The sequence below is a fragment of the Protopterus annectens genome, chromosome 2.part1 (genome assembly GCF_019279795.1).
Source record: "Protopterus annectens isolate FY-2018-M chromosome 2.part1, PAN1.0, whole genome shotgun sequence".
Classification (NCBI taxonomy): Eukaryota; Metazoa; Chordata; order Ceratodontiformes; family Protopteridae; genus Protopterus; species Protopterus annectens.
Window position 1 is genome coordinate 1,225,973,264 of NC_056729.1, and position 16,509 is coordinate 1,225,989,772.

General features: G+C 42.2%; 1 protein-coding gene across 4 annotated transcripts in view; it reads left to right on the forward strand.

Annotated features, from left to right (window-relative positions):
* UBXN2A (UBX domain protein 2A) overlaps window positions 1-16,509 on the forward strand; it is a 905,003-nt gene that overhangs the window by 589,358 nt on the left and 299,136 nt on the right. For all 4 annotated transcript variants that reach the window (XM_044062750.1, XM_044062749.1, XM_044062752.1 and 1 more), the window contains exon 7: window positions 1,945-2,109. In XM_044062750.1, the coding sequence (XP_043918685.1) occupies window positions 1,945-2,109 (165 nt within the window). The remainder of the gene's footprint in view (window positions 1-1,944; window positions 2,110-16,509) is intronic.

Consider the following 16,509-nt stretch of genomic DNA (forward strand, 5'->3'; position numbering starts at 1 on the left):
TCTGGTAGTGAGTTCCAGTATTTACCGACAGAGTTGGCAAAGAGGGAGTCACCTGCAGCGTGGTTTGATTTTGTCATAAGTAGTAGAAGTTTGGTGGATGAGCGGAGTGTCCGATTGTTACTATAAGGGCGGATTATGTTTCTGAGGGCTGGAGTAGTGTCTGGGTGGTGGAGTATTTTATGGGCAACTATGAGCTGGTTGAGCTGGAGGAGTTGGTGTAGTTCCAGCCAGCCCAGGAGATTCAGGTTCAGACAGTGGTGGGTCCGGTAGGGTGTGCCAGTTGCAAATCTAGCAATGTAGTTGTAGCATGTTGACAATTTTTTGAGATCGGTTTTACTCAGGTGGGAGAAGAGAGGGGAGGCATAGAGAAGGGTTGATAGAAGATGGGAGCGGGCAATAGCAGTTCTTGCTTGCGGGGTTAGGAATGATCTGATCCTATAGAGGCTGCCAAATTTCTTATTGATAGTTTTTATGGTTTGATTGATGTGTACATCAAACCTAAGGTTATTGTCGATCATGACACCCAACAGTTTAGTTTGGGTTACTGGGGAGATGATGGTGCCATTATTAGCTGTTATGCTGAATGATGGTGATTTGGTTCTATTTGTTGGGGTGAAGAGAAGTAACTTAGTTTTGTTGGGATTATATATATTTATATACAAACATGTGCTTGTCATGTATATATGTGTGTGTATAGTAGTTATATATATATATATATATATATATATATATATATATATATATATAAACACACACACACACACACACGTTTGTGTATGTATGAGTATAAAGTGTGTACGTACATGTGTACGTCTGTGCGTGCACGTGTACGTGCTCTCCGTCCATGCGTGTGCGCATGTGCATCCGTGTATGTATGCATGTGTGCACGTGTCCGTGCATCCGTGTGTATGCGTGTGTGCGTGCGCATCCGTGTGCGAGCATCAGTGTGTGTGTGTGTGTGTGTGTGTGTGTGTGTGTGTGTGTGTGTGTGTGTGTGTGCATGTACGTTTGCATGTCCATGCGCACGTACTTGTAGATCACTTTTTTGTATGACAGATTGGTAAGAGTTGAAATGGTGGTGGAAAATGAAGGGTGTCCCTCATAATGTGTGTACGTAAAATCTGAGCAATCAGGCACACACTGAAAAATTTGTTACTAAAGTATCAAATTCCGAGATGTGGTTTTAGAAGATTAGACTGTAACATGGAAAATAATTGACAGTTTATGAAGTTGTGGTTATTCTGCATTTGGAGTACTTTGAGCATTTTTGGAAACACTATAAATCAAATTCAAAATATTTATAGTTGAATTCTAGGCTAACTGCCTTTGCAGGCCATTTTAAGCCTAGCGAATTTATCTCATTAGTTCAGATTGCCCGTACCCATTTCCAAGGTCTATAATGATATGCTATCCATAAGATAATAATTAGACTGTAGCGAAAGATGGTGACAGGAATGGTGAATGGAGCTAAGGTTGTGAAATGAGCTAAGGTTGTGAAATGAGAAGTTAAATGAGCTTAACCTTTTTTATGTTGAATCAAGGAGAGGTAACAAAGGACATGGTATGAGTGTTTGTCAGCTGGGAAAATAGGAAGGTAGTTTGGTGGAAGGAAAACGAGACAGGCATAAGAAGACATAAGCTGATGCAAGGGTCACGGTTAAGGCTGGATATGAAGATATTTTTTGACTTTCACTATGTATGTTGAACATATGAAGTTACTAGAAGATTGGAGGTAACTGACCTATTAACTGTGATATTTGCACAGACTAGACTGACATACTGTCTCTTTCTATGCGTGTCTTACATGTGTATGTAAGTTGTGGATACACTTGAGTGAAGGGTCTTATGTCAGAAGTGTGCCAGACAGAGATAGTTTGCCAGTTTTTGTTGACTTTAACTTGACACATAACTGTACTTGTAATTCTGTCATCTTTTCTTTTAAAGTGCCACTCCGAGAATAATCAGTGAAGCAGAGAGGAAAAAGGAGGACAGAAAGGAAGGAGAGTCTATACCTTTGGTCTCACTTAATGACCTGGAGCCTATTACTAGTGTTCAGATCTGGCTAGCAGATGGAAAGAGACATGTGCAGAAATTTAATTTTTCCCACAGGTGAGTTATTTAATCTGCATCACAATTTCCTTCTTATACACATGGATGTTAGCTTTCCAGTGAATGATACCATTTGTCTCCGATCAGTGTAGATGCGTGCAGATCATTTTCCAATTGTATAGCTTGTGTATTATTTAAGTCCAGAAAGTTTAGACCTTTTTATGTCTGCTTGCTTGCTCGTCCAAGAAACATACATTTGGATGGTCCTGCTTCCATACAGTCTTTGGTTCCTCTGAAGAAGTCTTGGAAACAGTGGTGTAAAACAAGTGGAATGCCTTTACCCTGTACTTCAAATCATAGTGGTGATGTCTTTGTTTTAACAGCTAAGAGCACATGTTCAGCTTTCCTATACTGAGTGATCTGCCTTATGGTTTCATTTAATAAAACCAAAATGGTAATTGCTGGCCAACTAACAACCAAATAGTAGCACAAGCCAGCAGTTGTTAGTCACTCATGAGTAATTTTATTTTTTTCAGTTAATGTTTGTGTCTTTCGGCTTTTCCCGGTTAGGGGTCGCCACAGCGGAACTCCGGTCCACTATTGATTGGCAGTTGATTTTTACACACTGGCTTGCCAGGCCTGACGCACAACCTTCAACAAAGGTATGCCCATTCACACATGTCTCCACGCAGAAGACGCTCTAGCTGAGAATCGAACTGGACAGCGTCTTACTGTGAGGCGATATCACATTAAAACGTTGACTGTATCCTTAACTAGGTGGCTGAAGTTCACATGTGAAAGCTTCATGAACTATAAAAATTGTATGCACAGACATTGAACTAAATTAACTTAAAACCAGGTGTTTAGTGCTTTCATCCACCTCTTTTACCGTGGACGACTTCAAAACAAAATTCAGTAGTACTGCCCTTGCTTTTAAATCCAACCACTTGTGCACGTCTCCACTTATTCAGTTATGTTCTTAAAAGAATAGTCATTAGTTTGCCTTGGATACATAGACTAATGTTACTAGTGTAACAAGTGTCATACTCTCTTAAGTTCCAGGCATCTTAAATTACAAGTGAATTTAAAATAATCTGAAATATCTTTGTCACAGTTCCTTGGCTTTCCTTTTTAATGGACTTGAAATGGAAACATTCTCATCCAGTCCTGGTAGATTTTGGGTATTTAATCAAAGTTGCCATTTAACTTATTTTGTTTATAGCATAGTTTCCCATGGTCCACCTCTAGGATTCCACACTACTTTTTCTTGTATAAAGAATTTAAATTTACAAATACTCTGGAACATAGTGATATGCTTATATAAAGTGTTGTTCTTGTCTTTTGTTCGTATATCGTCCAGATGCTCATATATGTCTGTTCAGTGGTCTTTCAGTTTTTCCTTTATAGAAAGCCCCATTTGTTTCACAGACTGCAACATATACCACTCCAGTAGACACGCAGTTACACGAATCATGTAGCTTAATGGTGGTATTCGGTTGTTATAGTTTTATCTCTCTTCTTTGTAGTATGAAACAGCACTGATTGCAAAAGCCACGCTTTGTCATTCCCTTATTATTTAGCTTCAGTGGTGTTTTTTCATAAATGTTTTTCAATTTGGATCCCCTTTTGTACACTATCGGGGAGTTTCTCCAATGATTTTACTTGCATTTTTATCTTCTGTGAAACCTGCCCAGTGTTTATTCAAAATCTTTCTGATTTCATTATTAAGGGGGTGCTGTACAAGTTCTATGCTCTTGGTAAAATCTGTTTTGGTGTGTGACTTAGTCAAGGAGTTAGGTGTGCTCAATATAGGGGCAAATTTCTGGTTCCAATTTGCTACAACTTCCTTATATGTTTCTTCAACGAAGGTTCTTGGGTAGCCTCTTTCCAGAAATATGCAGACTAACTTTTCACATTCTAAAGTGTATACTGAATAATTTATAATCATCCTTGAGAGTCTTACGTTATTGGCCATTAACCAATGACTTTTTTGGAACAAGGGATGACTACTTCCAGAGTGTTAAAGGAATTTGAAAATGTAGGTTTCCTATGTATGTTTGACTGATATTTCTGTTTGTCCTTGTATATAGTCACGTCAAGGTAGTTACAGCTGGTGGTGTGTTTAGAATGTGTGAACCTCAAATAAGTAGTAGTAGAACTGAGGTAGTATATGAACTCGTCCAGTTTTGGTCTGCTGTCTTTCCATAAAATAAAAATGTCATCCAAGAACCTTTTGTACAGTGACCAACATTCTTTGTACTTAGTTTCACACAAACTCCTCCTCCCATGCTTACATGATTGTTGTCATAGAGATGTGCATGCACAGCCTCCATTGCAACGTCTTGCTTTTGTTTGTAAAGTTCCCCTTCAAAATAGATAAAGTTGCTACTGAGTACAAGTTCCATAAAGTTTGATAGTATCACATATTCTGACGCTGAGATGGTTGTGCATCTTAATGCTTCCACAAAATTGTCCATGCCTTTATCCATAGGAATGCACCCAAAAAGGTCTACTACATCGATACAAACAAACAATGCTTTGTCAGCATATATGTTTGTAGTGATGCTTCTTACAAATTTCCAAGAATCCCTAAATATATGAGCTTGCTTGTATACAAAACCCTGTAATTTTGGTCTGTGTATACGGCTAAAGGGTAAGTTTTGGAATATTTCACAGAGACTGTGGGTGTCATAGGGGGATTTTGTACATCTTTATGTATTTTTCAGTATTCCAAAAATTACAGGAATGGCAGGTTTCTCTCTGCTTAGAAAGTCATACTCATCTTTGCTTATTAATGCACTTAATAGTTCTTCCAAATATAAACCTGTATTTTGCTGGGAAACATGTACTGTACTTCATGTATGGAGGCTGGAACATATTTATCATCATCTAGGAGTATGTTAAGCATTTTTTAGAATAGTTAAATGCGTTCATCAGTACTACTGCTCCACCCTTATCAGGTTACATAATAAATTTGTTCATCTGATCGTATTCATCTTTGTCTAAATTGTGCTTGTGGAATTTAATGAACGTTCGCAGAGTATAAATGTCCCATCTGCAATTCTTTTTAAAGGTTTGTACCAGATGAAGGCTTTAAGGAACATAACAGATTTTTGTCTTAAGTGCCTTGTCCTGGATTTGCTCTTTGCCTTAGTATGCAAGTGCCAAGTTTAATTTCCTAACAAACACTTTGAGTTCTGTTAAATGGTCTTCTATATTGAACCATGTAGATAGTACATAAGAAAACCCTTTTGTTTTTAAAAAGTTCAAAATAGGTATTTGTAACTGGCTCATCAGAGTAATTGTAAATCTTATAGCCTTCTCTACAAATGCAAGGATTTCTTTCAAAAAAATTCACATTCATTATTTTCTGTTCCAGCTGTCTCCTGGATCTCCCCTTTCCCCAACACCTCATAACTCTTGCTGTCCCTTTCCCAGTCTGTGGAGATCTCCTGCTCTTTGGCGAATAATCTTTATGAATACTCTGCCTGTCTGTTTCTGGAAGTGGGTGAAGTCCAGGTCGTAGTTAGTGTTGCCTGTAGCCCCAAAAGTATCCATGTTTGGAATTTCAGAGGCTACCATTTCTACATTTGTTTCTGCCCCTAGAGAGCGGGCTATGGCTCAGTCAGTGTTATTATTCTTGTTCTTCAAAATGTCAATATGATATGCAGCATTTCTTTGATAAGCTTTAATGTCACAGTCTAATTTTTTAGTTTTCCTTTCTCTTATAATGTTGATTTGTCTTTTGACAAATTCAAAGGTTTTATAGTAAGCTTCTGAATGGTATTCAGATAGCAGATCTGACTTTATTAATGTTTTGAGCACATTTATTTCTGCTTTTAAGGACCCAGTTGTTTTGTTTTCTCTAATAATTATTCTTATTAGATCAGTGCCATTCCTGTTAAACATAAGTTATCAGTTCTAGGCTTAAACCCAAATTGTACCCATTTGGGAATTTTCACATTCATAGTCACTGAGAGACTGGGCAGCCATGGTGGTGCAGCGGTTAGCGTTGCGCCTCACAGCAAGATGTTCTGTGGTTCGATCCTTAGCTGGGGTGCCTTCTGTGTGGAGTCTGCATGTCCTCCCTGTGGTCATGTGGGTTTCCTTCGGGTGCTCTGGTTTCCTGCCACATCCCAAAGACATGCTATAGGTGGACTGGACACTCTAAACTGGCCCTAGGCATGTGTGCGTGCTGCATGTGGGTGCCTTCTGTGGAAGGTTAGGTGCCGGGCTGGCAACTTGACACAGTAAAACTCCACTGCCAATCATGAGCAGATAGGTGATCCGCTGTGGTGACCCCTAACTGGGAAAAGCAGAAAAAAGTAGTAATAGTCCCTGAGAGACTATACCTCTATTTGCACAGTGTTACAAACAGCTATTGTTTAGTTGCAGTTTATGATAGTTTAAAATAAGATTTTGAAACGCTGCAGTATGGTCTAATAATGTACTGCCATCATTGGTGAATAATCGTGGCTCAATTAATGTAGGTTTATTACTCAACCATTCTTTCAAGTCCACCCTCCTCATGTTGTTACCATTAAAAGTCAGACTATTATTATGCTCATTATTAGAATTATAAGACAGATTTACCTCATTAAGGGTTTGTGTAGCATTGCCTTGACCTGCGCTTTTTTGAGTAGTGTTTGTATTTGAATTCCCTCTGATGCCAGAAGATTCGCCTTCATTTCATCTCCTTGTGATAGGACTGTTGTTTCTTAAGTCTTTGTTGCCATTATCTCCGTTGCTAACAATGGGAGTTAGTAAATCCGTCCATTGGGTTAATATCTGTATAAGTATTGTTAAATCCCCTATGTACCTGGACAAAGTTTCATGTTAAATAGGGCAGTTAACAAACAAACTTTCGTCCATAGCATTAATTCCAAATTTCCAAATTCGTGTGACACAAGAAACAACATTTTACCATTGTATACAGCCAATAAAACCAAAAGGGTAATTGCTGGCCAACTAACAACCAAATAATAACACCAGCTAACAAGGCAAGTTAGTCATCAGTAACTCTGTTAGCTTGTATTATTATGCTTTAATTTTTCTAATAAAAAATAATTTCCTATACTTTTGCATTTGCATGTTATGTTTAGCTGCCCACTGCAGTTAGAATTCATATGTATCTGTTCATTTCTCAATCTTGTTTTACAGTTCAGCATAATTTGAGCCTTTGTTCATTTATTTGTTTAATACATGTATTAACCAAGAATGTGCAGCCAGGAGCTTCCATTACCAGAGTAATCTCATGGAGAAAAGTTCCGAAGAATAAAAAACATACAGAATGCACATCAGTGGGAGTGCAGATAAAGCTGTAATATAACAGACTTATTTTAATACACACGTGTGTGTGTGTGTGTGTGTGTGTGTGTGTGTGTGTGTCTGTGTTTGTGTGTGCGCGCGTGTAAATAACAGTGGTATAAGGATAAGTATTTGACTTTTTATTTATATGTACTAAATTCAGTATGGTAAAGACTAAACTGCAATGACTAATAATATGGTGTAACATAACTTCAAAAGTGTGACAAGTTAGGAACATAAGTTATTAGTTCTGAAGGGAACATAATGAAATAATATCGGGGTAGGTGCGGTGGTGGTGCTGCAGTAGCGTTGTCGCCTTGTAGCAAGACGTCCCGTTTGATTCTCAGCTGGAGCATATTCTGTGTGGAAGCATACGTGAATGGGGCATGCCTTCGTTGAAGGTTGTGCATCAGGGCTGGTAACCCGGTACGTAAAAATCCACTACCAGTCATTAGCGGACCGGAGTTCCGCTGTGGCGATCCCTGACCGGGAAAAGCCAAAAGGCACAAACAATTGGGGTAGGTTGATATGGAAGCACATTGTAAAGCTTTGACAAGCACATTTCTGCCTTTATTTCTTAGCTAATAAGTTGCATCACAGTGCAGTTCCATTGCCTTGGCAAATTGTGTTTAGAGAAAATTTAAGTGTGCTTATCAGAGATTTATCTTTATGGATATGAAAAACTGTCGCATTGTTTGCCAACAGGATGATTTTTCTGTATTACTATTTTCATTTTAAGTATTTAGACTAGTCTCGTGATACAAAGTTTGAGTTTTGTTGCAGCGTTTCTTCACACAAGATTATTAGACAGAGTAGGACACTTGAGAGAATGTAGAAATGTGGACAAAATTTAAATGAATTAAAAACAGTTTCTCATAGAACTCTAGCTGTTTAATGTTTTGAAGAGCAGTGCAGTGATGCAACATAGAATATCCTGCAGCAAACTCTGCTGTCCTTTTTCATAGCTCTGGCTTCTGTAGTGAAGACAATAAGTTAAAGTATGCTAAGTATAGGAGGGGGGATGTGAGCATGTTTGAGGTAGACAGTATTATGTGAGAGGACTTTAGCTTTGCAGCTTGCCTAAGTTTGGATAACTGGTAGATGTTCTTCCATATCACTGTTGCATTATTCTTTACCCTAGAGGTCCTCTGCCGAGAGTAACCCAACGTCTGGCCAGTATACCAAATCCTTTTGGTTGTAAAGGGTATGCCACATGTCACACATGATCCCTGTGTACAGAGTAGGCCATAAAGGTGACATCCGAACGTACCATTCTCAGAACTTATTTGCCGCCAGTCTGAATACTATCTTTGATTGTTGTCTGAATGTTCGTTTGTCTACTAGTTTCTGCCACTTTCAGGTAAGTGCCCCATTGGTATTTCATTTATTTATTTATTTATTTATTTATTTTTTTGTTGTTGCCTTGTTTCTAGTTGGGTTTCATGTCATCCAGAAAGGGGCAATGCCAGTGCGGAAGACAGAAGATTGTCATGAGCAGTGTTATGGTTAGGTGCTTCCCATGACCATCTTCTTGTGAGATTTGACAGTCATTTGTCCTTAAGATGTTGTAGAGTTTGCTTTCTTCCCTCATGATTTTTACCTTGTGAACCAATGCCTTTAAATTGTTGGCTAAGGATATCATAGGGGAGGTTTCCCGGCCTGAGGACCAGCCGTCTATGAAGAAAAAGGCCACGAAAATCTCTGACTCTATGGCTGTACTGCCTCTACTGGAAGTCTCTCTTGAGGCTGGTAAAAGCCTGGGGGATCGTCCAGTTTCTTTCTTGGATTTCTCTGCCGCAACTACTTTGGAGGCCAGCAAGGACCCAATGCCCTGCACATCCATGGAGGTTTTGCAGATGTCCAGCTCTGATGTACAGGGGGAGCACAGCTGGTACTGGTTATTAGTGGCCTAGGGGTGTTCCTCAAATTTTAGTTGGGGAATAGATTTTGACTACCATTATTGAGTGCCATCAGGGGTCAGAGCCTCCAAAAATTTTTAAGGCTGTTGTCGCACTCAAACAGAAGTAAAAACTAAACCTGTTTCATCTGTTCAAAAAGATCCTCACAGTGAATGGCAAAACTTCACTCAAGGCTTGTTTAGTGCCTTTATGGCTCTCAAGCCTCCACAGGGTATTTCTGATGTTCTTTGTGTTTCACTGCTGCGTCATCACACTTGGGTTATCCTGCCAGGGGTAGTCCTCAGTCGGCCCGAATACCAGAGGCTTAGTATTTCTCCGTCGGTTTGTGTCGCTCCATGACTGACGTCAGGTTGTCCATGGTATAAAATCAGGCAGCCAACTCCATTACATTAGTCTTTCTTGCTGAGGAGACTGAAGCAGAAGCAGTTCGCATGAGTGCCGGTCGGCCGCTACCCGAGTTTCGTTTCCCAATTGAAGTAGAAGTCTTCTAAAGTTAAGTACCTCGTTGGGAATCCTTTTTTCTTGTTCTAACCAATGTCACAAAAAGTTAACAATTGTCTCGCCTGTGGAAAGCAAATACCACACCGAGACTTCCATTCTTACTGTGTCACCTGTTTAGGACCAGACCACAACGTACCTCCCTTTCGCTTTTGTGCTTTGTTCAATGCCAGAACTATACGTCGTTGGGCCCTTATTGTACCTAAATATTTTTGCTCTCGGTCCCCGTATTCCAGTATGGCTTCGGTAAGCCATCCGACTACCGATCTGCTGAAAAATCAAAAGGATAAAGACAGAGACAGACCGCACAGGTCCAAAACTGCCGCCGACGCTTCCGTTAAGCTAGTCATCAGTTCTCCGGTCCTCAGTGAGGCGTTTTGCAGCCCCTGATGCCTGCTTCTGTGGATTCGCAGGCCGCTACCGAGACCCACTCGGAGTCCAGTATGCCACGAGACTCTTCTTTGACTAAGGATGTCTCTACCTTGGATGAGTCCGGAGCCGCTGAGCAGGCACCGGCTTCCGAGGAAGTTCTTCTCACTACCGATACTCAATTCAAACCGACTTCTTTTGTGTCTTCAGTTCTTTCTAAAACTATCGAGTTTCTAAGGCCCAGGGTATGAACAACGCCTAAAAAACCAATGACCCAAGCTCAGGCACCTGCTTCCATGCGTCAATCTCAAATGCTTAAAATGGCGGAAGACCTTATCATGCGTATTAGGGGCAGCCAGGCTACCCCTTCCAAAAGAAAAAGGGACTTGCCCCCAGCAGTTTTATCTGACCAGGAGTCCGATCACTCTGAGGTTTCTGAATATGAAGGTATGCATCCCTTATCTGCTTATGAGGATTCAGATGCAGAGGAATCCATTCCTTCTGCCTCTCCTCCAGAGGATTTTTCATTTGGTGAAACCCTACATACTGTTAAGGGAGCATTTCCAGTGGGAATGTCAGGACTATCCTCAGTCCAAAAAGAGACTCAGGGAATTCTTAGATTTTCCACAGCACAGACTTTTAGCCATTTCTCCTGTCTTGGATGTTGTGGATGATGTCTTTATGGAATCCAGTTTGACTCCTAACACCCTTCCTCCTGCTCCCCGGAATCCTGACTGGTATTAGAGTCCCAGACTCTCATAAATTTCTTTTCAAAAATCCTACTGCTGACCCTGAGGTCATCTCCCAAGGACTTAAAGGATTTAAAGCAACCAGAGGTAAGAATCCCACCCACTCAGACAGGGATTCCCGAACTTTGGGGTAAAAAAGTATATACCTCCGCAATTCGTGCCATTAGAGCGCTAAATTGTCAGTTCCATATGCTGAAGTACCAGCAACATACCTTGGAACTCCTCAAACAAAAAAATATCTACCTTTCCTGCTTGTGCAGAAAGTAAAGAATTGCAAGAGCTTATGCATTCTGCAAGCCAAGTTACTAAACAGACCTTGCAATGTGGCTTTGACGTCCTAGAAGCATCTTGCAGGGCAGCAGTCACTGGTTCTGTACTTAGAAGGCATGCTTGGCTTAAGGAATAGACCTTGCCAGACCATGTCAAATCAAAATTATTGGACGCGCCATTGAACAAAGACAAATTGTTTGGCACCAAGGCAGAAGAGGTCTTAAAAAAGATGCAATAAAAAGCTAAATCTATGCAGACAGTTAAAGACTTTTTGCAGGTCCAGCCTCTGAGGTTAAGTAGACATTGTCCCTTTCCTGCCCCCTCTAGGCCAGCTCAGCCCAGACCCAGGGGAAGCAGACCCCCCCCCCCAGACAGCCGTCCCAGGGAATGCAGAGATCTAAGCAATGGAGTTCCTCCTCTTCAAAAACAGGGAGTGCTAAGCCACCCCCTTACGGTAAGAACTCACAATGACTTTACATCTCCACCCCTTATCTCTGCCCCACCTGCTTGTGCCCCTAGGAGGAAAACTCTCCTTTCATGCAAACAACTGGGCCTCTATTACCAATGACCGGTGGGTCCTCAACATAGTGTCCCAGAGATACAGATTTTATTTCCACACTCTGCCAACCCCAAAAGCTTTCCCAAATCTTCCTCCAAACTAGTGGGCAGAGGCCAAAAAGCAAGTCCTTTCCCTGCTCTGCATGAGGGCAATACAGCATGTTCCTGCAGACCAGATATGCCAAGGTTTCTATTCCAGACTCTTCTTGGTACCCAGAAAAGAGGGCACCTGACGCCCAATCCTCTATCTGTCGATTCTAAACACCTTCCTGGTGATACAAAATTCAAAATGCTCACCCTCCAGCAGCTTCTTCCTATTCTTTTCAAGGATGTTTGGTTAGCCACCCTAGACCTAAAAGAGGCCTACCTACACATCTCAATCGGGGAATCTTGCAGGAATTATCTAAGTTTCAGGGCTGGATCTATGCACTTTCAGTTCTCTTCGCTTTGCTTTGGCTTATCCACTGCCCCCAGAGTTTTCACAAAATGTCTGGCTCCAGCCATTGCTTTTTGCCCCTACTTAGACGATTGCCTGATTCAGGCAGATAGGAAAAGCTGTTACAGCACCTGACCTTTGTAAAGGACCTACTGACCTCCCTGGGGTATACTATCAACGAAAAGAAATCAAAACTAGTCCCACACAAAAAATTGTATTCCTGGGAGCAAGCTTGGACACAGCATCCCAGATGGCATTCCTTACTCCAGAAAAAGAAGCCTTATCTGATAGGCTACTTCTCTCAACTAGCCACCAAAACCCAGTTGTCCACAAGGAAAATCCTGCAAGCTGTAGGGTTCATGGCTTCCTGCATTCTCCTCATTCCATATGCCAGACTGCATATGATGAAACTACAATGGTATCTAAAAAGCCTTTGGTGCCAACACTCTCAAGACCTGGAAACTATCTTACCAATAATACCTTATCTAAGGAAAGATTTTCTGTGGTGGGCAGCAGCATGCAACCACAACAAGGGACTTCCCTTCTCACAACCCTGCCCAGACCCTCACCACAGATGCATCAGACTTTGCCTGGGGTGTACACCTGTACGGCAGGTGCATTCAGCGCTATTGGAGCCCAAATCAAATACATCTGCACATCAACCAGAAAAAGATGCTAGCTGTCCAGCACACCCTGACAGCTTTCAGACCCCGACTCTCCTCGGAGCCCCTACTGATGAAAATAGACAACACCACAGTGATGTGGTATATCAAGAAGCAGGGAGGGACTCACTCTTATCCTTTCTGCAGGCTCGCCATGACCCTTTGGCACACGGCCTCAGCCATGCAACTACAGCTGCTAGCACAATTCCTGCCAGGCTCCCTAAACTCTCTGGCAGACAACTTAAGCAGAAACCTGCTAGAGCCACACGAGTGGCAGCTAGACCACAGAACCTTCACCCTTATAACCCAGAAGTGCGGCACCCCGAAGGTGGACCTCTTTGCCTCCCACTCCAATCATCAGCTTAGCAAATTCTACACCAGGGAACCTCACTGCAAGGCCTGGGAAGTGGATGCTCTATCCTTCCAGTGGGTAAACTTCTTAGTCTATGCATTCCCCCCCATAACCACTCATTTCAAGGGTACTGCTCAAAATAAGGGAGGAAAAAATGAGGGCAATCCTAGTTGCCCCAGACTGGCCACGCCAGCACTGGTACCCCGTGGTGCGCAGCCTGTCACCCCTACCACCATGGCACCTACCTCAAATCCCAACACTCCTGACCCAGAAGAATGGAGAAGTCATGCATCCCCAATTGCAGACCCTCAACCTGGCAGCCTGGCTTATTACCTGACCTCTCCTCAAGCTGCCAGCCTAAGCAAACAAGTCGTAGATATTAATACATGAGACCAGATGCCCCAGCACTAGAAAATCTTATGCTGACAAGTGGAAAAGGTTTTGCACCTGGATCCAGGCTAAGGGAGCCAAAACAGCACAGCCCTCCATACCTCTCATCCTGGATTACCTAGCAGACCTACTACACATGGGTCTATCCTTCTCTTCTATTAAAATTCATGCCTCTGCCAACTCTGCTCATTACAGCCACCTCTGTTCTCACACCCTGTCATCAAACAGTTCCTAAGAGGGGCTAACAACTTAAGGCCACCTAGAAGAGCTCCTACCCCAGCTTGGGACCTTAACTTTGTGTTGGAAAAGCTCACCGTACCCCCCTTTGAACCTACAGTTTCAGCAGAATTAAAATTCCTCTCTTGTAAAACAGCCTTGCTTCTGACCATCACTTCAGCTAGAAGAGTTTCAGAGCTACAAGCACTCATGGCTTTAGAGCCCTTCATCATTTTCCATGCTGACAGGATCCACCTCAGGACTAACCCATCCTTCATGCCTAAAGTGGTGTCCAGTGTGGCTCTCAACCAATCCATTCATTTGCCCACCTTTTTTCCTAACCCACAAAACAAGGGGAAAAGGATTCTGCACTCTCTAGATGTGCACAGACAGCTCAGATTCTATCTGGATAGGACTAAATCTTTTAGAAAAACTGACCAATTGCTAGTCAACTTCGCAGCAGGGGCAGAGGGCAAGGCCATATCCAAGCAAACAGTATCCAGATGGATAGCATACTGCATCCATTTCTGCTAGAAACAACATGGGAAACCGCCCCCAAAGGGGGTCAGGACGCATTCCACCAGGGCAACCTCTACCTCAGCAGCTTTTCTTAGAGGGGTCCCCACCAGGGACATCCTGGAGGCTGCAACATGGACTTCTGTTCGTACCTTCACCAAGCATTACCACCTGCCTATCTTCTCCAAATCTAGGGCTGGCTTTGCCATCGCAGTCTTGTGGGGCATCCTAGCCACCCCCAAGTCTTCTTGACTGCCTCCACCCTTTTCTTGAGTTTTGGGAATCAACCCAAGTGTGATGACTGCAACAGTGAAACATGAAGAACATAGTACAGTTGAGTACACTTATCATAAATGTAGATGTTAGAGTGTATTCACTGTTGCAGTCCTGGTCCCCCCCTCCACCCCCTTGTCTCTCTCTTCCTCTCTCCTTACAGGAAATTTTGGTATTTACTTTCTACTGGTAGTGTTCTTCCACCATAACCTAGCTCTTTATTTCGGGGCTCCTGACAGTCGGGGCAAGAAAAACTGATGTAGTGGTTCAGCTGCCTGATTTTATATCACTGACAACCTGACATCAGTCCTGGAGCGACAGCAACTGACACAGAAATACTAAGCCTCTGGTATTCGGGCCGACTGAGGGCTACCCCTGGCAGGATAACCCAAGTGTGATGACTGCAACAGTGAATACACTCGAACATCTACATTTATGGTAAGTGTACACATCTGTACTTTCCAACTCCTCATGGGGGAAGAGGTTTTACATCAGAATGATGTCCTTCTATTCTCATGTTGTAGTATTCTCACTGTGGGGATCTTCTGCCTCAGGTGACCTGAACATCAGCTCCTATGCAAAAGCTCAAGCTCTGCACGCACGGACCTCAGAACTTCTGTGCCGCACTCTAATGTCAGATCGATCACTTCGCTCCACTGTCTTTCTTCAGGACATTTAAAGATAAGTACCCTATTGGGAAACCTTTAATGTTCTGTAGTCCTATCTCACCTTCATTCTTTACATATAGGATCGGAGCCGATCCTCAGCTCCGACTCAGCCTAATTACAAGCTGGAAGACTTCTGGTTTGCTCGTGGCTAGGTAGGTATCCCATGGTGCACCAGTACAATCTCCACATCTCATTTGCTGCGTTGATGAGTTTGGTTGTGCTTCTCTTTGGCTCTGGCTAAGTGATTGCATTTATTTCCACTTTACTAAATTTTCTTGGCTGTTTTGTTTAGAATAGTTTAATATAGTTAAAACTGTTACTGTTTATAGTAATCAGTTAGCATCATTTTTAATTGTAGTTGGTATTAGAGTTGTTAGCTTTTACGTGCGCCATTTGGTGCAATTTTTGGCCTTTGGCCTTTTCTTACTTCGTTGGTATCCTGTGTACTGGTTTTTCTAGATTGGATTAGCGTAGGCGCCTTTTGCGCACTATTATTCTGTGTGTGTTGATAGAGTTTTTGGTGGTTTTCTGCTTGTTATTTAGCTAATTAATTAGCTTGTGGTTAGCATCGTTGGATTGCTAATATTGTTAACAGAACTACGTTCTGTTTGTGCTTGACATAAGCCTAAATTTGTGAATGCTCGCTCGTTACTATTCCTGTTGAGTGTGTGATATTTTCTTACTTTCTCTAACTTTTGGGTCTGTTTCAGTTAGAAGACCCTATCTCTTCCTTGCTTGGGCTAGGCCCATTTAACTTAGAGGACCTTGTCCTCGTGGTGTATTTTCCTTCCTGCAGGGCTAGGCCCAATTAAATTAGAGGACCTAGTCATCGTCCTCCTTTCCTTTCTCTGTGTGCGTGTGTCCTATACCGTAGAATGTCTAAAGAGAGTAAGGATCATAAGCCATCCGACTTTAAGAAATGTATTAAATGCTCTCAAAAAATGTCTATCACGGATGGTCCCGGTAACTGCGTTTATTGTTTAGGGGCCGTCCATTTACAGGAGACCTGTTTATTTTGTCATGCATTTAGTCCTAGGGTTTTGCAGGAAAGGAAGAACAAGCTCATCCTAAAAGGTCTTCTTAAGCCTTCCTTCGAGGAAGATTTGTGTAGTTCCTCATCATCCTCTAACTCTACCAAGGGAAAGTCAAAATCTTCTAAGAGGCCCTCCCTGGCACCGACAGGTGTCTCTGAGCCACCTCTTAAAGTTTCAAAAACTGTCTCATCGGCTCCAAAGACCTCGGAGCCGACAGAGCGGTATTGTTGCAGGGTCAGTTCC